This window comes from Atractosteus spatula, chromosome 11 (genome assembly GCF_055471065.1).
Source record: "Atractosteus spatula isolate fAtrSpa1 chromosome 11, fAtrSpa1.hap1, whole genome shotgun sequence".
Classification (NCBI taxonomy): Eukaryota; Metazoa; Chordata; class Actinopteri; order Semionotiformes; family Lepisosteidae; genus Atractosteus; species Atractosteus spatula.
In genome coordinates this window covers 33,070,004-33,095,698 of record NC_142716.1, presented here as the reverse complement: position 1 = coordinate 33,095,698, position 25,695 = coordinate 33,070,004, and the positions used below count along the sequence as shown (strand labels likewise).

Sequence of the window (25,695 nt, the reverse complement as noted above, 5' to 3'; positions counted from 1 at the left end):
AGATGATAATGTTTGTAAGGCTTGATTGAGCCACCAAGCAGAAAATACGCTTGAGTAAATATTATGAATCCCCTGAGAAAGAGCTGAGTCAACTTGTCCTCTAGGTAGGCATGGGGAGTCTATTCTTCCCCCAGGTAGGCAAGATTTGGATTCATTACTGCGTTTAATCATTACACAGAACTTCTTTTCGGTGCACATTAGAAGAAGGACTTATCCTATTTTTAAAAAGTCTAAACAGAAAAAGTTTTTTTTTGTCAAGCTTTGTTAAAACACTGCTGGCAAACGCAGTCGCATCACGTCACCTCATCATGTCTGCCTCAGGCTGGTATCAACAGCTTGCTTGTTCAAGGCATCGAGAGCTGCCTGGGTCTCCTTCGGTCCATCTATGGAGCAGCTTGAGACAGCGTTGGCAACTTGGCAGAATTTTCTGAAAAGTATTTCCCTCAACAGTAAGTAAACCCAAGGGTCCAGAATCTGGTTCAGAGATGCCAGACGTATGGCGGTGAGATAGAAATTGCAAACCACTTGGATTTCTGCACTGGGTGACAAGCTGAAGGCCGCTGTCTTGCACTGGTGTGAGGAGGTGTGGGTCGAGATCATTTTCAGCATCAGTATCTAAGAAAAAAACAATTAACAACAATTAAAATCCTGAAAAAACATAGAAAGGCCTCTTTTTCAGAAGTGGAATAAACATTTATAAGTAGTTCAGGTGGGTAGCTGCGTCAGCATGCGTAATTTACAAAGGAACAAGTAATAGGTTTATTCCATGCTGAAAAGAGAAGAGAGAAAACACAACGTTTCGGCTGTGAAGCCTTCACATCTGAAGAAGGATTCACAGCTGAAACGTTGTGTTTTCTCTCTTCTCTTTCCAGCATGGAATACTTGTTCCTTTACAGACTACACGTTTATAATGCGGTTTTATGATTTTACACCTGCACACAAAAACAGTGTTACTAATACTAACCGTAAATAAAAATCTTGTTCTAAATTTGCTTTCAATTCATATACCTATTTATAGAATTGATACAACTAGTTGAAATCAAATCTATTACAGTAAGTCTTCACCTGTTTGTTTTCTAAAAACTACCATCTGGCCTATGGAGTTTGAGTTACAATTCCATTTAAATTTTACTTAAAACCTTTATATCCATTTAAAATGATATTTTGAATAGGATGCAGTACCCAATAGTAATTTATCTTGTCACCTTTTTAAGGATTAAGTGAAATTTTATCATCACATGTGGTGCACTTGAAGGGAAAAAAAACAAGTCATTAAGGTTTTAAAATTAGGCTTTTAACCACATTTTAAATCAATAGCACTGTGTAAGCAGTTGTTTATATTGACTTCAGAACTAAATGTTTTGCTTATATTTTAATCTTTTTATTTCCAATCTGAGTGGCAGTTCAGTGAAAATGACTCACTCCTTTTGCAAATACAACTCTAAGCGATAAAGAAAAAAAACGAGGTTGAAACTGAATAAAAAGGGATTTTCTGGAAGCACGTAGTATCCAACAATAACACAAGCAAAACATTAGGTCACAGGTACTTATTAAAAATTAACCTCACATCAACCATTATACCACTATCACACACATATAAAAGGTTCTCTCTTTGTGCGTTAAATTACCTCTGTACCCAGAGCACAGTTCGAGTGTTTAAAATTAATTGATTAACAAAATCAATCTACTTATTTGCTTTTAGCCTACAGTGTCCCATGGCTCTGTTGGCATGGTGTGTGTACACTAGATGAGTGTTTGTCTGCTCCTCTCCAGGGAACCTGTGTATGGTATTTGATTCAGCCAACACCTAATAATTTATTTAAAAATCTTCACTGCTTTTATATTGCATTCAAAATGCATGATCATAAGGGCTGCTGGACTGCACCAGTTTACAAAAAGCATTTTTTTCACCAATAACTTTTGAGAAGCTGGATAAAGCCAAAACCTGTGTTGTTTGTAATTACTCAGGAAAATACAGTAGATGCAGAACATTGCTGCATGAAAGACATGCACAGAAATTCTATACAGCTCACAGAAGGCAATTAACCTAATGGTGAGGATGTGAAAGCAAAAACAATACTGAATTCATTAAGTCAGCTGCAGTAGAGCCATCAATGAATACTCAAGAAAGAAATACAATCAAAGACTGTCTTCTGTAAAATCCCTGTCATTGTGATAGGAAAAAACAGAGTACTTTATCTTTTTGTCTCCTTAATGGTGAACCTCCCTGTCCTTCACCTGCAATGTTCTGTCATGTCACATTTCAATCAATCACTCTGTTGTCTTGTGAGCTTTGATGTATGTCCAGTGGTTTTTCACTCAAATCCTGACCCCCCCCAAGCATTTCACTGGTGAAATTGCATATGGATTTGGCACTTGTCTGTTAGCCAACATATAAAAAACTGCATATGAATACTCCTGTATGCATTAGTACGTAATCTGTAAGTTAAAAATCATACCTCTAACAATCTAGTTTATATACTGATAAAAAAGAAACACATCACTTATAACTGCAACAAAATCACAAAGTAAAAGCCAAGAAAATGACAGTCTTTTAATTGCATATGAACTACTTAATACTGCTGATTTTATTTAAGGCTGATTTGTACATTTAATTTAAATTACTGCTGATTACTTAGTACTGCTGATTTTATTTAATGGAATTTACATCTAAACAATGTAATTATACTGATTAGTATTTGTAATCTTTGGCATTGATCGACAGGGGGTCTATTTTGAAAACCACAGGCTAGCAGCGTGTGTGGCTTCACAAGCTGCACATCTGTAATGTACAGTATGCTTGCGTCAGGTGACAGATGCTGCCTAATGGGATTCTGTACTATTCCTGTTGTACAGCCTAAAATTACGTGTTGATTCACTGGTCTCTGAGCCTTAGAAGTCACATTACATCCCAGTTCAGACTACAAATGTTCAATTGGGCTAATATCACTTGCTCATCTTGTAACAAGGATGTTGCTACACAAGCAGCACGAGAACATATGGACATACTATGGATACGACCACAGAGAGGCTACAAAAACGAAATCCCAGGACTTGATTAATGTAGCAGTCAGGAAGCCATCAATCACTACAAGTGGAGTTCTGTAATGATGAGACACTCCTGTCCTGACCATTACACTCCGATCTTCACATGGAATGATCATTCCACAGACTGGCGCCACGCTCACTGACATGCGTGGTGAAACCTTGAAACGAAACCTTGATTCTTTGCCCAGGGGGACTTGGCTCCATTGCTGGCAAGTCCACCTGAGGTGCTTTAGTCCAGCCTCCAAAATACAGGTAAAGAAAGCATTACTCTTACTATGAGTGTTACTCTTAATATTAGCTCCTTCCTGCTGTTTTCTATTCTTGCAACAGGCAAAGTCACCCAAGTGCATCACAGTCAGTCATGAATGATCAATTAATCAAAATGAGTAGCATGAGTACTCAAACGATATGTTTTTTTGAGGCACAGTCAACTTAACACATCAACCTTTGAAGTCAGACCAGTAATTAAGGAACATTGATTTATCTGAAGGGAAGCATTTATCCAATTTTTGGTTATACTATCTTTAGAATTGTAAAAAAATACCCATAATAATTTTTAGTAATTTTTCTGTGGAGCTACATTTTATATTTATTTAGCTTGAGTTACACCTATAAATGCATTCTACACAACATCAGGCAAACTGATTTCAAAGACTAGAGATTATAGTAAAAGTCCTATCAAGTTCGGAGATGCGGAGGTGGTTTACAAATCCTGTTAGTACTGTATATGTTGTCTTAAACGCTCGCTGGTTCAAAATATTCGAAACACAGAAAGAATATATTGCTGGTCTGTGAGCAGCAAAATCAGCTTTAAGAACATTTACAAATGACAGCATCTAGCCTCTTTGGTAGTTTGTAGCTAATTGATCTCTGGATCTCGTCCTGTCGTTTCTGTAAAGAAACCAGCATGTCAGTTTCAGCAACATGGCTGGGTAGCTTGTCCCACACTCCCACAACTCTTTGGGTAAAGAAGGGCCTCCTGTTCTCAGTTTTACTTAAAACGAAAGGAGCTAGATGTATTTCTCAGTATCTCTATATACTTGCAACTTACTCCCACTGCATTCTTCAAGAAGGAATGCCTTAATTTCAGGTTGTGATGAGCTTGGTGGTGTGTGGGACAGAAATGCATCGTTCACCGCTTCCACGGGTGGTTTGGTGGTTTGGCAACTGTTCTGGCTTGGGAAGGTGATGTAATGGATTTCATCTGAGAGAAAAAAGCTTCCTTTCCATTTATAGTAAGGATAGTATGCACAGTAACAACATCCCATTTCCATTTGAAATTTATTTTGCCGCATTTTTTTGTAATTAAGCTTTAATGTTTGAGAAAAGTCTGCAATTCTCTGTTAATGGCATGAGGTGAAATACTGTGTAGCTGCCTCTGCACAACTTTAAAGGGTTTTCACTAAATGTTTTGTTAAATAAAAGCGGTACTCGCTTGTTTCTAATATGCCTTTATATTGTAAAAAGCTGCCTCTAAGGCCAATGTAAATGTTACTAATGTAATGGCCATGCACAGATTATCTGTGGGGAAAAAAGATTGGATTTGAAGAAAACAATCCACTTTCTATGTACAGAAACAAAAGCCACCATTACGCAATGCTATAATTCTTCTACATTGGCAGGTTTAACACATAAGCACTCTAGGAGTTTACACTTGTTTAAATGTGCAGTTTATTTCTACAACAAAACCCCACTATGTTAGGTGCTGTACAGGTTGAATAATTGACCAGCCTTATTTTAAAGGAATAAGCAAGGCGTATCTATAGAAACGCATTTATATAACTGCCCACAGAATTGTAAACTTGTAATGAAAGTGAGTTCTACTTACCAGTAAAGGGGACCAGCAGGTGAACAGCACGCACATAATCCCCATCAGCTGGATAACAGTTTCCACAGTTAATCTCTCCCATTGCTTGCCTGACTGAGACGAGGCTGGCTTGGTTTTACACCGGGACACTAATGCTTTGATGGTGACCACGTTGCAGGAGAAAGTCACAATCAACGAGAAAATCCCAAGAACCGCAAACGTGGTAGAAAAAAACGTGTTGCCCGCAACATTACTGTCGCCTGTGCTGATGAAGCACCAGGTACCCGGCCACTGCAAAGTATACTGTCCGACTCCCGCGATGGGCAGAAGAGCGAAGAGAAACACGCTGCACCAAATAAAAGCTAATGCCAACTTTGTAAAGCTTGTTTTCATGTTATTCGAGTACCAGTGCGGACTGGTAATGGCCAACGTCCTTTCAACTGCCATAGCGCTGGCTAAAAAAAGTGGACATAGCCCAAACATTGTCATGCATACCCCAAAGAAAGCGCACAATCTTCCAGACGGGTCGACGCGGTACCATTTGAGATCTGCCCTGTACACAGATATGACAATGGGGCTCGTCAGAAGTTGCCCAAAAAGATCGGTCAGTGCCAAGGACCCTATGCAAAGTAGGAAGGACTTTTTTTTCTTGTTTTCTCTCTTGCGGTAAGAAATGTAAACCAGCATGATAGCCAGCGAATTGCCAACCATTCCCGTTATCATCATAGTTATGGGGAACACGACCGAAACCGACCCGCATTCGGGATTTTTACTGGCGTTTACTTCACGCATAGTCTTTGAGATGTTGGGGTCCCAAATCGCACCCGACGAAGAATTTCCCAAGGTGTCGACAGAATCACAGCCGTCAGAAGTCATGGTTTTACAGCACATGCAGCGGCAGACACAGGTAGCTGCTCCCATAGGCGAAGCATAGCAAATTCATTGAACTTTCTGCACGAACACGCACTGCACCTCTGGATTGGAGATCCTTATAACCACAAGGAGGCGGGTCCGTCTGAAGTCATCGTGATACTGCACTGACCTACAGTAAGTAACAGAATGTGCTACAATTCATTTCCCCTACGTCTCAGCCAACCTGAATTTGGAAATAAGAAAAGCTAGAAACGAGAGCCCATTCAGTCTCTATAATCGGTTTGATCAAGTAATTTGGTTTTGGTGAAGTTGGTCGTAAACTGCAGAAATTCGGTAACCGGAACGTAAGCATTGAAACAAGTAGAAGACATGGGTAACATGCCTGCTTGCCATTATCGCTTTATTCAAAAAGCGATAGTACACGATAATGAGATCTCAAGTGTGCTTCCTAGGTCAAAAGAATTAGGCATTTACAGTTTGAAAAGCAATACCAGTACCCAACAGCTACCACCACCAAAAAGAGGAGCTTCTGTTCTCTTAACCATACAAAAAAACCCGTAATTTCCGATTTCAATTTTTAACTTTCTGGCCAGAGAATAGTAATGTTAAACTCATTTAATTCACGAAACGCATACAAATCGAAACGGCAATAATTTATCTTCGCAGCTCGTTTTCCTTGCGATTTTCATTATTTTCCGTAGATTGTAGTGCCTTTTGGTGGTTTATAACGTGGGTTTTTAACTTGCGATTCTAAAGGCCTCCAGTGTAAATAAACAATTAGGTGCCACCTTGAGTTAATGTTTGGTATGACAGATGAGTTAATAAAATTGAATTAAGGACAGATTAAATTGTATCTCCATTAGCCTGCTTTAAAAAATATATTTTTTGTCGTTTTAACCTAACATTTGTTATATCAAAGCTTATTATAATTATAAAAACGAAGTGGAATAGAAAACAGTTAATCCTACCAAGCTTTTGCATTAGAAATTACAAGAAGACGCTCTTAATGGACAAAGAAAATAGACACATGTAAGCATAAACACGTTCTTTCACGTTCAATAGTCCACCCATCTTCTAATCACTTCTTCCAATTCAAAGTCATGAGGGAGCCAGTCTATCCTAGCAAGCGTCACTTGGCATGATAAGGAAAAGTCCATTGCAGACAACACACACACACTCTCAGCTTTTTTTCTGGCCCCACACAGGGAAACCAATTAACCTACCAGTATGATTTGGAGTGTGGGAGAAAACTCACACAGAAACACTGGGAGAACATACCAACTCCACGCAGATAGCACCCCACTTCCAAAACAGAACCCAGGGACCCAACACCGTGCCGCTCTAGTCCATTCAAGATGTGATCCAAACGATTCGTACAGGAACATGTTCAGGTCAGGGAAAGCACTAGTATGTACAGAGTCTTAAGAATAGGAGAGTCTAACATTTGAGAGAGGGGGATAAAAGGCCGGGAGGATATTCTGTAGTCGGTTGTCCTGCTCCAACTAAAAAGCACATCAATTCACTTCTGATGTGAACTTCAAAAACAGCGCTTTCTTTCCAAGAAGGAAATTAGACCTTAACGATCATGGGCAAGTACAGCAGGACATTTGCTCACATCACTTTCCTTCGTGGTTCTCAAAGGAAAAGAGAAGAAATTTTCTCATGAAATCCATCGACGTGAATGAGATGAACACTGATGTACAACCAAATCCCAGGAAGGCCCAATGCAGACAGTTTGACATCAGTAGAAACACTGCAGACCAGGTCTGATAACATCCACAATGTGAAGATGTTGCCGTCTTGAATAAGGTAGAAGGTGGCATTAGTATGTTATTAACCGCAAACACCTTAACTAGGGTTATGGGCTGATCCAGTGTTAAGTTTTTTTTAACTTATTTCCACTAGATGTCAGCTCTGTACTGATCAGTAAATATTAAAAGGCTGCTTAGCCTGCATGATTTTAAAGTGAATACTTGCTTAAAATAATCAGCCTAGCTGTTCTTCGATACTAACACAAATGTTTGTGTTTACCTTGTATGCGTGTGGTATTCACAAACTTCCAAAGTCTTTCCACAGGCATTTCTAATCAACATTAATACATAAACTCACTTTGCTAAAACCTCATCCTAGAAAAAAAGTCACGATTATTGGGTAAAAACTTGCCAAGTTCTGTATGGTATCAAAATGTAATCATTACCAAATGGGGAAGAGTGATGCCACTACCTAGGTCCTGAAGCCATGTTATGGCATGTCTAACTGGGCCTTATCTAACTGTGCTTTATCACTTCACCCACTGCCTGTGGTTTGCGAGACTGAAGCAACACAGTAGCTCCTTTTCATTTTTGCTCCAAAGGCCTCTTGTGAGAGTGGCCTCAGAATGGAATGTCTGCACTTTTCACTCAATAAACCAAAGTTAAGAAAGAAACCCACAGATTCTGTTTAAAACATCACTGAGACATAGCAGTGCCTCAGTGCCACATAACGACTTAAAGGCAAGAAAAGCACAAAGCACGATTGCTGACAGATTTTATTTACATTTTGCTTACAATTCCACTTTAATTCGATGAACTGAAAAACTAAGTTAATTCATATTCTATTACTGCTGTCATTCAAAAAAAAAGACATCTGCAATTTAGCATTACCCAAACAAAATACAGTGACTGCAGTTACACAATATAGGGGTAAACCAACCAAATTAAATGGCCTCACATTACAGAAAGCCTTCTGGCTCATTAAACTAGACCTTGGTGGAAATCAGAAAACAAAAAAGTACCAAGTTAAAATAGAGGCTGCACTTACTCAATATTAGCTGTACTACATTTTATTTGGAATTACATTTAATATTCACAGTCCTATTACTTATTTCCAGGGAATAAGAATAAAATACTCTGAGCAGTATTAAAAATGCAACAAAAGCTCTAGGACCCTATCATTTGTTGCATTTTTAATGCATCTCAGAATCATAAACATACCAGGTTTATTAAATACTAATAAAGAGTGTGAGTTGCTTTATTTAATTTGATAGCTCCCGAAATTCAAAAGTGGGATTCACAGTTCATTTGCTTGAGGATAAGAATGCCAAAATTTCAAAGTAAATAAAAAATACTTACCTTTAAGAATTCATACATTATGAAGACTAAAGTTCCAGAAAAGGGATTCCCAGGTTAAGATTCCACAGAATTTAAATTTAACGATGACCAAAGGTGGAATAATTTACTAATTGGTCACTAAGAGTACCAAAAGACTACAGAAATTTAGATGCAATAGCCCTGATGTTTTGTGACATGTGACTTTGAAATTGCAGTACTCTCTGGCTACTAACAATTTAAAAGACTGAATGTTAAATTTTTTATTGGTACTATTAAACATATAGGCAGAATGCATGCCACTTTAATTTAGGCCACAGAGAAAACCAAAATATTAACGGAAGTACTGTTTAGCTTTATTTCCCTATGCTTTTAGTAACACAAAAATATGGAGCTATGAGAAGATAGCAAAGCAAAAAAGGATCCTTAAAAAAGAAGTGTGTGGGATATGGCTTCAAACATTACTGAGTAGACGGATAACAGCATAACAAGCAGTTTTTTCTAAGAAAGCCTGGACAAACATGCCACTTATGTAGTCAAAAAAGAATATTCAGCACATACTGCCAGGTAAGACAGTTTAGCTATAAACAGAATCAATAGTTCACCTGTATCTTTAAAACACACCATGCACTTTTGCCTTAAATCTACCAGTTTTAAAAATGGTTGATTTGAACTTATTTCTTTTTTGAACTTGATGACTGGGAGCCAGAGTGTGAGGATCCAGAGGATGATCCGCGCCGTCTGAAAAGACAAAAGGAAACCGTGGAAACCTGTGAGTGCTGAGAAGGTTCAGATCTAGCTCTGCTGATTACAAACATTTCAAAGCATACTTCCTATGTTCTAATTTCTTATAGCGATTTAAAAAATGATGCTGTAAAATGAAAGATTTTTTAAAACACTTCTATCGTGTGGAAAACATACACCTATTTTATTCTACAGAAACCCAAACCTTTCTGACGAACGAGATCTTGAACGTCTTTTTTTTCTCTCGCCAGATGAGGATGATCTGGAACGGCTTCGTTTCTTGCCTCTCTCGGGGGAGGATGAGGATGGAGAACTCGAGCGAGATCTCTTCCTTGGAGATGAAGACCCCTTGCGAGACCTGGAGCTGGATCTTGGGAGGTTAAGGGAATAAATCAGATTTATTCAGATTAGTATGAAAGAAAATAGTTTGTTATCTCTTTCCAGTGCTCAGTCAAAACAGCATCAGGAAGGAAATAAAAAAACAGTATTTTCTGTGCAAAATGCATATATCCCTTGATGCGTTTGTTTCACAGCTAGCATGTAAAATGAATGTTTTTCTAACTTGTAAAGTCTGAAGCAAAAACCACTGGTTGCTGTGAAAAGTTACTTGAGGTTGATTTAAAAAAAAATTGTGGTAGACAGAGGTCCAAACTTCCAGGAATAAATCTGGCAGTATGAGCTTCGAATCATCTTGAGTGAACCATGAGTCTGTCATTGGAATTAGAGATGTTCCTTCACTAGCTTCTGGTCAGAATGTCACAATGGAGATTGAAGGTGATTTTCTTCCACTTTCGCTTCGCTGGTGCCAGTCTATGTACACATTCCACAAAGGTTTAAGACAGCAAAGGTTCTCCGCCGCCTTTGCCTCATCACATACACTCTCGCTAGAGGAGAGCATGTCACCTAATTCACCTGGATTTCGACCTGCGTGATCGCGCACGATCTCTGGAACTTGAGCGAGTCCTTGATCTGGAGCTGGAGGAGCTTCGTGATCGGGACCTGAAAAAAGACAACATCTTTCCAATACTTAACACACTGCAGAAGTGAATTACACTTTGTAAGGCACAGAGAATACCAGATATCTGCAAATAAGAATAGACCAAGTCACTCAAATTCAAGTGTAATATCCTTTCATAAATGGACATTAAATCAGTTATTTCAAAGCATTTTTAAAAAATGGAAAAGAAAAAATAAAAATTTAAGATGGTAAAACATTCATACAAAGAATGAAAATCCACACATTCAAAATTAATCTAGTTGCCGTTTGGCAAAACGACAGTAAAACGTGATATTCTGACCCAGCAGTTATAACACCACCCACAGCCTGACCCATTAAAAGCAGAAAAATGAACCCCACAGGTGAACGTGAACTCATTTTTTACTGATGTATCAGAAAACACAACGACCAGAACACAGCAGACTGGAGTCGGAAAGTGTAAATTCAGTTTTACATTGTCAAAAAGGGTGCCGACACAAATATCATTTCTAAGCATACATACAAACACACAAATGACATTGGGTGTACAGTTTTATGCCAGTTTCTCAGAGCACTGGTGTTCTCACTACTGCAGAAGAAATGCATATAAAGAGGAATGTTATTTTAAAAAAAGTTGAACTGATACTGACATTTTGCCTGGAGTTACCCTTGACCTGTACCCGTTTACCTGGACCTGGACCGCGAGCTGGAACGAGAGGAACGGGAGGAAGACCGCGACCGCGAGGAGTCCGAGCGGCTGTTCTTCTTCGCCTCCTGCTTTGCGTCATCATCGCTGGCATCCAGGTCGTATTTGGAAAGGTCTGCATCTTCGTCATCATCCTCATCATCATCCTCATCATCCTGCGCAGAGAGAAAACGCTGGATAAGACCAACATCTTCAAAGTGTCATCCAAACGCCTTTTTACCAATGAATGCTTCCGCACAGCACTTGAAGCACTTCGATGATCTGGTGGTTTAAATCAAACGTCGGAAGTCTAAACTGTGCACAATCATTGTATCCTACCTCTTTTCCAAAATAGTTTAAGAATGTAGAGAAAATAAAACTTAAGATTGAATAAAATTGGCATTCTATGTATTCTCTGCATACAATACAGAACAGAACTATGAGATGTTTCTAGAAGGAAAGTCTTGGAAAGTTTACAGTAAAATAATTATCTTCTTACATCAAGTTTGTATTTTGAAAGGTCACCCTCCTCGTCATCTTCATCATCCTCGTCTTCTTCATCATTCTCGTCCCCCGCTAGCTCCTTCTCCTTGTCTTTTAGGATAGATGTGGCTCCGACGGTCTTTCCACGATATTTTTTCTTCTTACGGCCAAACTATTGGGTTAAAGCAAGACGTTTAGTGTGGAACATGAGAGAGGCAGTGCATGGACAGACACCAGTCCATGGTGGCCCTCCTTCCGTGTGAAAAATCATTTAAAGAAAAAAATGAATGAGCAGAGCTGGAGTTCACAATATCTTACACAACGCTCACTGCGAGAATACGTTTGCTCAATTAGAGTAGTACATGTGGTTCCCGCTTAGCATAACCCCAATTTTACGCCGTTGACTTCTTGCAACCATGGACATCAAAAATTTTACCCTCCACCAACCAACAAAAAAGTTCCACCGACTTCACCCAAAAAATGGCAAATATCTAGTAAAACTGTTGCAAAAAAGATTTTATATTATATAAAATCATCACTGATATATTTTATAACTTTGTGTTTTATAACCATTTGTATTTTTAAATTTAAATTTTAAGAATAAGAATGGTTTAAAACTATTCATCATTCAAACAAGCTTAATCTCTGTCAGAAACAAAATCTCTCTTTCACACACACAAGCTTAAAAGCGCACATAAAATCTCTCTCATTCATTGTTAATTTTCAAATTATAATTGTTTCTAAAACATTTCAAACAAGGTTAAATTACATCCGAGCGCTCATCTTTACAGGTCAATACAGTAATCATTCTGTTCACACACAGAAAATGTGAATGTAACTGATGTACAGCCTTACATCATATTGTAATATTTCCTTCCTCCCAGTCCCCATTACCTACTATTCCCACTATTTCTTATGGGAAATAAATGGGAACTTAATGTCCCCCTTTCAGGTTTCCATTAAGGACATAACTTCCTACCTGACCTCTAATAAAAATCAGATGCCTTTAACTTCAAATAGCTGAGTAAAACTAAGAACTTTATATTTAAAATAAAACTGTTGGCTTAATATTTACACATGCTAATTCTGTCCAGGTTAAAAGTTCTCTCTGTTTAAGTCCCCAAAGGAAGTTACTCTTTAGGAACAAATTGGTAAACACTTTCTGAAAACAAACATTACATTGAATTCTGTAGTGGACACCAATTTAAATTAAGCTAAGACTCAAAGAGTCACGATAAAGCTTTTTAACTTTGTAACGTCCCAAAAAACTAGCTAATTTTAAGCGAATACACAACAGAAGAGTAGAAAACATCAAAATCCCAAGTAAATTAGGAATTTTACTTTACTGGTAAATGCAGTCTCGTTTTCTTAACCAAAAATATGGTAAATAAAAAAATAAACTAAAATCTAATCAGGAAAATATTGTGCATATAAACATGTAATATAAATTATAAATACATACCTCATCATATTCACCATCAGATTCTTCACGCTCAATATACTCTACATTCTCTCTCTCATTAAATCCTCCCCCATATCCTGTTTCACAGAAAAGAAAGGACACATTTACAAATACAATTCTGGGAGCAATACAGGTCCTTGAAAAGAAGATACTAAGGAAAATGAAAAAAAACGATTTGCTTTTGCAATGACAATATATAAATCATACCGATTCCACACCACTAAATGTTCACAGTGTTTATAAATACAAGCTGAAATCAATGTAAAACATTTTATAAATGCTACCTCACATTAATGAAGTGACAAGGGCAATCAGTTAAGAAGTTATAACAACCACATAACTTTTACTTTTAAGTTAATGCCTTTATAGCTCCTGTTTTATACAAAATGTATCATAAGAAGTAAAAACTACTAGAATAAACATCATGTTTATTGTGAGGATGGGGTCAGCCAGGGCTTTCTTTGAAATAAAGAAAGGACACTGCTATAAACTCTCACTGAAAAGAGATCCTTACCTGTTCTTTCCTCCAGCTTAGCATATTTGGGAGTGTTACACATATTACATTCTGACCTTCGGGCCCAATTCACATTACCGCAACTGGGAAAATGGAGCAGAAGGGTGACAGTGAAACATAAGCTATGTTTCTCTTATACAGTGCTGACAAGAACATGGTTGTTATGCCAAAATAAAGCATCTTCATCAACCTTCTGATTGTTAGAAGCAATACAATCTTCATTTTTTTCCAATGATCCTTGAATCACTGTTGGTCATATGCCCGAGTGCAAAGTATTATATCTAAAACATACTGGTAGCCCAAAAGGTGCTTCTTTATGTAAGAATATGTTATTGAAAACATATATTGTAATGTACTAAAAATACTTAACATCTCTTAAGCTTAGGCTAAACAGGAACATGCTATATATATATAATAAATAGGGCTATCAATAAAATCCATAGACTTAATTATAAATGATAAGCATAAATGCTACTGTTATGCAACCTGTCCTCTTTGCCTAACTGGGAACAACTGACTTGAGTCTGAATAGTGATAATTCAAACAGACTGAATAAGTGAGGAACACTAATAAAAAGCAATAATGTACAGTTATAATTCTAATTGGCAGCTTAATTACCCACATGCCATTTTCTGTTTGCCACAGACTAATGGATTGAATCTGCCATGAAAACGAGATAAAGCTCTTGCTTGAATATGAATCAAAAGATTTAAAACCAATCTTTGATTTTTAAGTAGAGTGAATACAGGTAAGTGTGCGCAAGAAAACTTTCATACAATAAGTAACTGATCTGTGCAAATAATGTCCAGATAACTGAAGTTCACCTTCTTGCTCACCAATAATAAAGGAGATGAATATTGAATATTGGTGGGGGAAGCAATGTTAACATTTCTGCTGTATTGAGTTCACGTGCTCACACTGCCTGATTGATGGGAGGCTATTATCCCTTCATTATTAAAAAAAAAAAGTTCATGCAACCAACACCAATATATACAAGTGTACTTTACATTGGTCTGTCAGATATTATTATGGATGTAGGTAAACTGGCTAACACAAACAAAATGGTTTTATTTTTATAAATGCACAATGTTTGTAGCAGGGAATATTATAGTATCCACACTTACTCTATGTCTAATCCATGTCAACCATTGATTATGTGTACATACAAATAGTGGTCAATAAATTTTGAAATAATTAAATAATAAATAATTTTAATAATAATTACTGCCTTGACAGTCACAGATCAAGAAAAGAAATGCTTCCAGCAGAGAAACACCTACGTTTTACACTGCCAGTCGTTAGCGCTGAAGAGACCACGACTCTTTTCAGCAAGCGTCTTCCCTATTTCTGTGCCTCCTGCCTTCATCATTTTGGCTTCTGTTGTTTTTTCTGGTAAAACAAGATAAAAAGATAAGAACAGGCATGAACCCCGCAAAAATGTACTCCATTACATCTAAAAAAAACTAATTGAAACAATTTACTCATCTACTGCAAATATTACATGTTAATTCATGACATCATTTCATCTTTTCTCTAACTATGTCCACGTACCAGAAAAATGCGCTAGATAGCCTCATCACAGTCACACAACAGACAATAAAACAATTTTGTCACAATTTCACATTTTGGTGATCATTACTGCAGTTCATTCCTGCCTTATTGCTCTCATTATGTGATAAATTAAACCTTCCAAAATGTTTTTGCAATCAAACAACATTTGCAAGTTTTGCAAAAGAACAAAGGGGAGCTGGAAGAGCTGGAAGGTCTGCACAGTCCCTAAACTCCAGTGCCTAATACATCTCTTTAAAAAGATCATGCATTTATGTTTGGACCTGAAGTCTTATAGCTTCCAGTAAATAACTGACTACTCTGTTGGAGCACTACAAGAAAGTGACTATGGCGTGCAATAGTCAGACAAACCGCGCAGTCAAGTAATTGCTACACCAACTCTTTAAAAAGATTTGTCAATAACAGATTAATTGTGAAGCAAGACTTGACACTTTTCACTTTTATTTCAGCACCCTGATTTCAGCAACAGACAAATTAGTGATGCTGTCTTGTGCATTTTCTGAAAAAACAGAAACATAGACCTTGTCTGTTAATTTTAAAAAAGCTCAATTTAACACTATAGGTCATCTGCCCAATATGTGTGGTGACAGGGAAAGAGCAAATCGCACTTAATAAAAAGGGTTTTTAATCTGCTGCATTTTTATGGTGGTTGAAAGCCGTTTCACCACTATGTATGAAATTCTGCGCTATATTTATAATTTTAAAAAACACAAAACTTAAGCAAATAGTATCAATGCATGCAGAAAAACAGCATACAGGTTAAATAAAAGTGTCGATACATCAAGCAGTACAATTGTGCCAAAAACACTACACACACTGCAAAAGAAGATCAACATCACTGAGCAATTAACAATTTGGCAAGCATCACGTCCTTTAAGTGATATTTGTCAGATTTAAACAGTTTTCCCAGAGTTGAGAGTGAGAGTGATAAGCCCTTGAATTTATCCCTGATGACATCACTGCATACCACTGGTTAAAATATTAAATTGCCCACACAACATTTCCCACACAGAGCCAAGAAATAGTTACTAAAAGTACTTTTACAGAATATGCTCCCCTTTTCAAATTAGGAAAGTGCATTCCTTCTAGTGTGCTTATGCCTTGAAAAGTAGTTGGGAACTGTATTTTGTAACAGATATTTACATTTTGCAGAGGGCTTATGTGAACTTAATAGCACAAGAAAGACATGAGTCAAAGATCATAGTAAGGGGATGCATTCTTGATTTTGACAAATAACCAAATGTGTCCTTCAAAATTAATTCATTAAAATGATATACTGCATCAATATTTACAAAGTAAAAACTACAGGAACCAATTACAACATATACTATTTGGTTATTAAACCAGCGGACAAAGGAGGCGCTGTTGTGGTGTGGCGAAAAGACCTGTATATTAATGAAGCCTCCAGGCAACTAACCGACACTTCTGCTTACCGTCGTCTCAAACAGGATCCTACCACTGACTACCACCATGTCCACCATCTCCCTTCTTATCAGCAGCAAGGAACTCCCCCAGGAGGCGAACCGGCTCATCGTTGAACATCCCCAGGTTTCCCAATTTTACCTCCTCCCCAAAATCCACAAACCTGACACCCCTGGATTCCCCATCGTCTCAGCACACAACTGTCCGACTACTCACATCTCAGCCTTTCTCGACAGCCTGATGAGACCGCTGGTTTAAAGGCTCCCTTCATATATCAAGGACACTAACCATGCTCTCCAACTTTTTAACAATTTCCAGTTTCAGGCATTTTTACAATGGATATCACATCTCTCTACAATGTAATTCCCCACAATGATGGTCTTACAGCCCTCAAGCATACGCTGGACAAATGCACAGTGCTCAATTCACCCACCCACACCCTTGTTCGTCTTTTGGTACTCACACTCAATGCCTTCTCATTCAATAACCTTCTTTACCAGCAGGTTAGTGGAGTTGCCATGGGCACCAGAGTGGGACCAAGCTATGCCAATATTTTGGTTGGCTGGGGAGAAGAAAGCTTCTTCACTTCCTAAACTGGCTTTGTCCCCGACCTCTACAAGCGATACATCGATGACTGCGTCAGTGCTGCCACATGCTCTAATGACCAGTTAGAGCACCTCCTGCATCACTTCACCAACTTTCACCCGTCCCTCAAATATACAGTTAACATATCTTCCACTACTCTTCCGTTTCTAGACATAAACCTATCTATTAACAATCCCCGACTTTCTACTTCAGTCTATTACAAACACACGGATTCACACAGTTATCTCCTGTGCAGCTCATTTCACCCCAAATACACTAAAAACTCTCTCCCTTTTTCACAGTTCCTTAGGCTACAACGACTCTGCAGTCATGACATGGATTTCCAGAACCAAGCACTCAAAATGCACTCCTTTTTTCATCAACTAAGGATACCCTACCCATGTAATTGACAGGGTCCTCATCTGAGCCAAAATCAGCCCTCAGATCGATCAGGAACCCACGGCCTAACAACCGCATTCCTTTGGTACTTCCCTTCCACCCTAACAAACTTTCTATCCCCAAGACCATTAACAACAAATTTTCCTACAGGCTGATCCCTCCACTGGGACCCCCTTTTCTGACCAACCCATGATCTCATATCGCCGACTACCTAATCTGCATAACCTTCTTGTTCACAGCTCCCTTGACCCCCCTCAACAATCATCCACACCAGGTACTTTTCCCTGCAACAGAGCTCGCTGCATCACCTGCAAGTACATATCTAACACCACACTCATTCGAGGCCCCTCAGGACAATTCCGGATCACCCAAGTGACCTCTTGTACCTCCAGCAACTTCATTTACTGTATCTCCTGCAGGAAATGCCCAGCTATCTACGCTGGGGAAACCGAAAGGAGACTAGGACACCGCTTCAGAGAACATGTAAGGGCTGTGAAGATGGAAGATTTCTCAAAGCCCCTAGTTTCTCAATTCACTTCAGATGGCCATGATCACACTGATCTCTCCATCTGCTTTCTCAAAGAAGGTTTCTTAACTCCCATAGCAGAAAGACATCAGAAACAAAAATACTGTCCTGAAACATGGTTCACACCTTCCCCCTTCTCTCAGTGACAGACTTGTTTTCCTGTAATCTTCTCTATTCACATGCAGGTTTCGACTTCACCCCTCTCTTCACTTCTCTCCACTTCGCACCACCTGAGTGGCCTCTCTGCCTCTCCCCTCTCCCAGCTTTTGTTCTCCTGTGCTATTTAATCTTTGCTGTCTGCCCTGTCTTTCTCACACCTGAAGAAGGCTCCACAGCCGAAATGTTGTGTTGTCTTTCTTCTCTTTTCAGCCTGGAATAAACCTTTACTTGTACTATTTGGTATGTTTTTATATTTGTTTTATTCAACGAGTCAGCAATGAAAATAACCACAATGTAATAACTGTAGTTCCTGCTAAGAGTTATATGAACTTGACCTGAATTGTTTAAAGGAATTAAATGCATAGTGATTGACTTGTTGGCTATTTAACTGATTTTTTCATCGGTATAACAGGAAAATACAGTTCAAGTCTTTTGTTACATCTGAAATTCATCTTTGCTTCACTAAAATCATCAGGATTTCCCCAGCACTTAAAACACTTGACAAATTGACAGCATTCATTAATAAGGTCATGCTGGCACTTGTTCGTTTAATTTTTAAAATGTTATAGTGATATGCTGCAAGGATATGCTGCAAGGATTCACACCTAGTTGGGACAATTAGCAGTTTCCCTAAAAATAAAAAAATAAAAAAACTTACCTCTACCACATCTGTTACAGTTTGTTCTCCTAGCAAAGTTCACATTTCCACACCTTCAAACAATAAAAACAGTATTTTATAATTTCTTAGACGTTTTTACTGATGTTTAATCCGTGTTTCATTTGTGAATCCATTCAACAAATGCATCTTAATGCATCCATTAAAACTGGAAACACAAACCTTGACAGCTTCCACTCTCATTACACAAAAAATAACTTCTGTTGCAAGGCAAAGATGCACTAGGTAATCCTTTTCAAAAGCTATGCCATAATGTATAATTAATTACATATGAAGCAAGGATATAAATTATGAAGCATTGTTTTCGCAAGCAAAAGATGGCAAATTTTATCTTGAATATTATGTTGTTACATAGGAAGTGTTGGGAAATTACAGTGGAATCAGCTCAATAATTCTGCTCAAAATGTACTGCTTGTTGCACTGTGCTGATTCAGCAATTATACTATTTCTATATTTTTTAAAAAACTGATTCCTCCTGGAGAGATCCTGGAGATTGCAGGTGGACTAACTAAGCTCAGATATTATAGAGAGTACCATACTTATGCCAGCAAGATAAAGATGCAGGAAACTTCACTGCTTCTTGCTCAGACAAATCAAAATTCAAAACGTCATCACTAACAGATTGCAAGAGTGTACCAAATATATTATTTAAATATTATACTGAATATTTATTTGACACAGAGTGCCAAAACATTTTCGGACTTAATACAGTCTTTAACTCTGTTAAAGAAAAGGTCCGTGTTAAATTTCTTCCAGGTTTCTGTAATACAAACTTATTCATAATTGCTTTAAGAAAAGGTTTGGGACAACAGCACACACATGATACATGTAAACCTGAAAGGAGAAAACAAAGAAAAGTACAACAAACTGACCCACCTAAAACCAGTAGTGATACTACAATATTCAATAAAAACAGATTGAAAAGATAGCACTTTAAGTTCCACAGATTTAGTGGTTGGTGCACCCTTTGTGCTAGAGCCTGGTCTTCAGTACAGTAAAACCAAAATCAGCAGAATGCACTATATTTAAAGCAAGAAGCACTTGAATTATTCTGGTGCCGGCCTACTCCATGTCTGTCCGACGTTATGTGCATAATGAGTGATTATAATCAAAGACTTTGTTACCATCACATTTTTTTTAAATAGCGATGAATCTAACGCCTTACAATGTTACTAACGAAGTGGATGAACGGGATGGGTAAATTTTAATCACTAAACACAGCATTCAAATAATAATGATTTTCACATTTCAGCCCCGATTGTGATTACTATCGAGGCAACGGCGGATACTTATCATACTTTTTTTTATGATTTTGTTAAGAGAAACGATAAGAAAACTATACAAGCAATGTCCGCATAACCAAGACCATATGTTGGGTAGCAGCGGTATGTTATTATGCACAAATTAAAAATTAGTCGTGCACCTGCTACGGGCTGCAAAAATTGGTAATTAAGTTACGGTATGAGAATAATACCAAATGAGCATGTAACATGAGGCAAAGGACTAACAGAATATTCATTTCACACAGTCGTGCGGGCCTACGGCCTGAGTCACGTAGTCAAGCCTGCGAAACCCTTTCCGGTTTTTTTTCCCACTGAATTATTAAAAACTTAAAAACGCTAATACTGAAAATAACGCACTTGTAAGGCGTCTTTAAAAACATAAATTTACATCAATTTTATTTGAACGCTCACTTTTTATCTGGGCAAATCCAGTCCCCATCGCTCACGCGAAAGCTCTTTCCCGACATCTTGGGCTCCATTTAGCTGGCTTTTAAGGTCCGGATTGAACTGAATTATAAAACATGTACACGCAAATTAGTTGTGTGAAATTAGCTTCAGACACGACATGCAAAATTACATACGGATATATGTAAATCCAGAAAATAATTTAAAGCTACTGAAAACATTTTCCGTGACTATTACATACACCACAGGCACTTACGAAGACAGTTGAAGAGGGGGCTTAATGGGTAGCTTCTTAGATCAAGGTTTCGCGCCATCTATCGACATGGAGGTCAAGGGCCAGAGAGAAAGGAAGTAATATTTTGTTGTTTTGACCTTATGTAGATCTCTCTCTAGGCAATGAATGATACGGTGATAGGGAGATTACTGGATTGGACATCTCCAGTATTTCAATTCAGCATCTGCTGCTAACTGTCACATTTCATCTTTGCGTTTTTGAGATTTACACAAAATCTGTACACACGTTTACATCGCCTGGCCTTTTTTTTCGCCATTGCAAAAAAGATTCATTGAAAAATAACCCACAGCACATCACAATTTGATTTTTATGTTTTCAAAAAAACGTACAAAATTAAGATGAGTAATTACCCGTTCACAATAAATAGGTTCCTATTTAACTAAAAGTCTACTAATTGATCAAAAGATGCTACAGTGGTGACAAGCCAACTTGGGTTTTAATCGGCATCAGTGATCGTTCATGGTAGTGATTACTGAAGATTTGTGGGTCTCTGTCTCCCTCTGCTGGCACTAATTTAACACAGCAGGGTTTAAATTTTGTAATGCTGTACGATGTTGTTCTGTTTGTTCACCAGATAATAGAAACGGCGATTCTGAAAGAAGAATATAAAACTAGAAGGATATAGAATGCAAAACTACCTGAGGGCACCTTAGTGAGAGCTGGTAGTGTCATGGTTACTGTAGAAACTCTTGCATGCTCTATCAGGAAATATCCTTACACATAATGTTTGACATAAGTATCTAACGGGGTCAAGAATTCCAGTGCTGTAGAACCACAGAGTTCTCTGATTTTTATCCCACTTTGGCTTTGCATGACTTCATTGGATCAATCAGCTGCCTAATTAGGAGTAGTGTTTATGCTTTTTCTGATCACTGACCAGTTATGGCTGTCTGCAAATGCAACACAAGAGCTGCAGAATCCTGGTGATATTAACGAAACTGGAGTGGGGTTCCTTACACAGCGCAGAGAGGGTCATGATTACTATTGTAACGCAACGGGGGCAAGGGCGCCCGCCTGAGCCCCCGTTGCGTTACACTATGGAACACGTAACTGCTACAGCAGTGTTTATTTTTTTGAAAATCTTTTTTTGCTCACTTAAACATGATTCGAAATTTCTGCTAGATTGTATGTGTTGGCAGTTAAAAAGTGAAGCAGGTGATGAGCCTTCTCGAGTTGCCCTATAGGAAGTTTAATACGAGTACCATTTTCACGTACTTAAAAGAGATGCTATATATACAGTTTATACTACATCTATTTCACTTTTATGGTTGTGTTTGTGAATGTGGACTTCAGGGTGTTTTGGTATCATCGGTCCAGTACTTTTTTCAATTCAGTTATAGCGAGAACATCACTGCCAGATCGGAATTGCTGTAAAACGCAATGGGTGGTCACCATTTACTGCAAGCGGGTCAATGTGTCTAGTATGGAAGTATTTCACAGTGACAATTACAGTTCAGCTGATTGTAAACTGCGTTCTGCATACAAATGTACCATGGCAGTAAAACACTTAAACGCATTTTATTCTATCCAGTAGCTCAAGGTCAGTCAAGAAATAGCGAAATGAAGCATAAAATAATTCCAAAGCAAAATATTTTCCCAGTTGTTTGTCGGATTACCGGCTGCGTAGTTTTTATATTCCTTTTTGTAATGAAGGTCAATATTATACACATACATTCAGCTCCTTCTGTAATCTATCGGAAGCCGCTATCAGAATTATTTTTCTTTTCAAGAAGCAATTGCATATTTGTGTTCACCTTCTCGCTTTCTTCATTTTCAAAACTATCTGCATTATGTAAATACCGGTATTTTAGTTACGCGTCCTCCAAGAGAAATAAATGACCACGGGTCAAATTTCATACATGAATGACAAATATACAATTTCGTATATGTAAGTACTTTCAAGTTCCCGATCTGCATTAACACGAAATCACGAGCTCTTCAATCACCTAGTCTCTTGCTTTTGTCAACTTGTCAACTGAACCGGCTGCCTTCCTTTGCTACAGTCCATTCAGCACAAGAAGAGCGCTCTGGGCCTAAGGCAAGCAGCCCAGACAACACGCTCAGGTAGGTCCCTCCTCACGACGCCGCGCTGGATGACGTCAAAAGGCGGTGGGAATCCGCAGCTGCTCGTGGCCCGCCACACGCCTGTTGGTTCGGAGATGCTCGACGGATCCCAGATTGCTAGGGTTTTATTCTGCGAGGACTTTTTTTTTTTCAAAACCGCAGGCAGATCCCGGAGCCTCCGTAATTAATCTGCCATTCTAATCCATCTGATTTTTGAAAAGGATTAGCAAACTGATGATGAATATAGAGAGGGGAAGGCTGAAGACAGACAACTGACGGCACAGGGAGAGCAGCATAGCCGCGGTAGTCCGTGTGGTCCAGGACTGACCCGCTGCGCTAGGAAAGTCCTCCTTCACCCTGCTGGCAAGAGTTGAGAGGGACCGACTCCTGGACACATCCGTTCTCCAGGGTAACACCGCGCCGCGTCCCAGCAGCGAGACAGAGCGTGCAAACCAGCTAGGCAAGTTGCTGTCTTTTCTTTCTCTTGTATGCACTGCTTGTTTCCAGTGTCCAGTACGACTGGGCGGCTGAGCCCACTCTTAGACCACCGGAGTTATGTTTGCGCTGTCTGCTCTCTGATTTTCTGCAACTTGCAATTGTAAACCCATGACGATCTAATTAAAGTTTTAAAACATACGTTTTCAGTTTAACCAGGGTCCGTGGAGTTTTTTTTATTAGAAGTTATACTAGGGTGAAGGACAGCAGCAAAAGTAGCTAATATTGCCCAGTACGCCAATTAATGTTATATATGTAATTATTTTCATTGGCGTACGTGTACTGTAAGTGAAGGGGAAAAAAGTCTATGAGTCTATGACTTATGATTTTTTTGTGTGTTTTATGAATCTTACTTTCTTAACCCATTCCCTGACTTTAGCTGTTACAATTGTGCATTTTTGATTCGGAGTTTTTTATTATTTCATCTTCCTCTTTTTAGTGTTTACCAGATTTCACACAGATCGTGAAATCACTCCCCCTGCGGCCAAACTGCCCATCATTGAGTGCACATCAAGCACATCAAAAAAATAAATGCTGCTGTCAAAACTGAACATTTCTGGAGCTTTGAACGACTTGTCGAGACTCCAAAACCCCACTTTTGAAACGGCCACATCAACCGCACTCAGTGCATTGTTTCACCAATTGAGTTGAAATCAGGCAGGAATGCAGCTCAGTGGTAAATCTTCCATACAATAATCTGGATCTGCCTCACTGATAAAACACAGCCTTTTCTTCTTCTCAGGTTTTTCCTGCACTTGAAGTCAGTTTTGTTTAGTGCTGATAAGATGTGACATCTAGTAGTCCAGTGTAGTCCAGCGATGAAATGTTTTTTCTCCTTGGCTCTTCTCAGACCATGTACTGCCACTCTGGAACTTGCAAAAGAGAGAACATTTTTTCAGAGACTTGTTTGGAAGAAACTGTTATCTGGGATAACTTCAGTTTATTCTCTCATTCCTCTCTGTTTCTGGGCACTTTTGACAAAAGAGATATTTAATGGAAGACAAACTGTCCGCAGGAGCAGCACTGCGGTGGCTCCTAACTGTCTTAATTATAATAATCAGTGTGCAAGCTGATAGATTAAAACAAATTACAGGGCATTTTTCATTTTGGCTGTGGGGCAGTGGTCGTGGGGGCAGACACCATCTAGTACTTAAACAACAAATTTGATTCAGTTTGTAATTAGATACAAGAGTACATGTGATTGCATAGATATTTAAAATTTAAGAGACAGTTAGTATTTCTGTTGTTGGTCTGGGCAGGAGCCTGGAGCATACTTGCTTGCTATAGATCTTACCTAGTTTGAATCCTTGCTGGATTAATAATAATAATAATAATAATAATAATTCATTACACTTACGTAGCACTTTTCTGGACACTTCACTCACCCACCTGGATGATGCAATGGCAGCCATAGTGCACCAGTACTCTCACCGCACACCAACTATCAGTGAGGAGGAGAGCAGAGTGATGAAGCCAATTCATAGATGGGGATTATTAGGAGGCCATGATTGGTAAATGCCAATGGGAAAGTTGGCCTGGAGGCCGGGGTAACACCCCTACTCTTTTCGAGAAACGAGTAATGACCACAGAGAGTCAGGTCCTCGGTTTTAAGTCTCATCCGAAGGACAGCACCTTTTTACAGTATAGTGTCCCCTTCACTATACTGGAGCATTAGGATCCACACAGAGTACAGGGTGAGCGCCCCCTGCTGGCCCCTCTAATACCTCTTCCAGCAGCAACCTTAGTTTTTCCCAGGAGGTCTATCCTGGTACTGTTCTGACCAGGCTCACACCTGCCTAGCTTCAGTGGTTTGCCAGTTGTGAGTTGCAGGGTGATATGGCTGCCAGCATTTGATTAGGCCAGTGGAAGCCTTTAGAGAACAGAGAGCAACAAGAGAGCAGCGCCTTTAGAAACTAGTCACCTAATTATTTTGCAGCTCTTTACACGTGAGGATTCTCACTTCAAGTGAATTGTAAGACCTGAGCAAAGAGCTAAGGAAGATTTTTCTTTGCAGTGTACAGAAACTTCCAGAAGAAACCTGGATTTCTCATGATCTATCAAGTGAAAAACAGAACACCTGTCCTTATTTCTACAAGAGGTTCAACTCTGTGATTAATGTACCTGAAAGTGTAAGGATGT

At 38.7% G+C, this 25,695-nt stretch overlaps 2 protein-coding genes across 2 annotated transcripts; both read right to left on the bottom strand.

The window, feature by feature from the left end:
- Window positions 1-306: 306 nt before the first annotated feature.
- Window positions 307-5,776, bottom strand: ptger3 (prostaglandin E receptor 3 (subtype EP3)). Its single transcript, XM_088927912.1, has 2 exons — window positions 4,877-5,776; window positions 307-615 (listed from the first exon to the last, which is right to left on the bottom strand). The coding sequence occupies exons 1-2, from the start codon at window positions 5,774-5,776 to the stop codon at window positions 307-309; spliced, it is 1,209 nt and encodes a 402-aa protein (XP_088784038.1).
- A 2,464-nt stretch (window positions 5,777-8,240) lies between these two features.
- zranb2 (zinc finger, RAN-binding domain containing 2) lies at window positions 8,241-20,975 on the bottom strand. The gene is made up of 10 exons (XM_088926818.1): window positions 20,709-20,975; window positions 18,997-19,049; window positions 14,959-15,067; window positions 13,679-13,761; window positions 13,165-13,241; window positions 11,719-11,874; window positions 11,223-11,395; window positions 10,471-10,557; window positions 9,764-9,928; window positions 8,241-9,555 (listed from the first exon to the last, which is right to left on the bottom strand). The coding sequence occupies exons 1-10, from the start codon at window positions 20,774-20,776 to the stop codon at window positions 9,489-9,491; spliced, it is 1,038 nt and encodes a 345-aa protein (XP_088782944.1). The 5' UTR covers window positions 20,777-20,975; the 3' UTR covers window positions 8,241-9,488.
- Window positions 20,976-25,695: the final 4,720 nt, after the last annotated feature.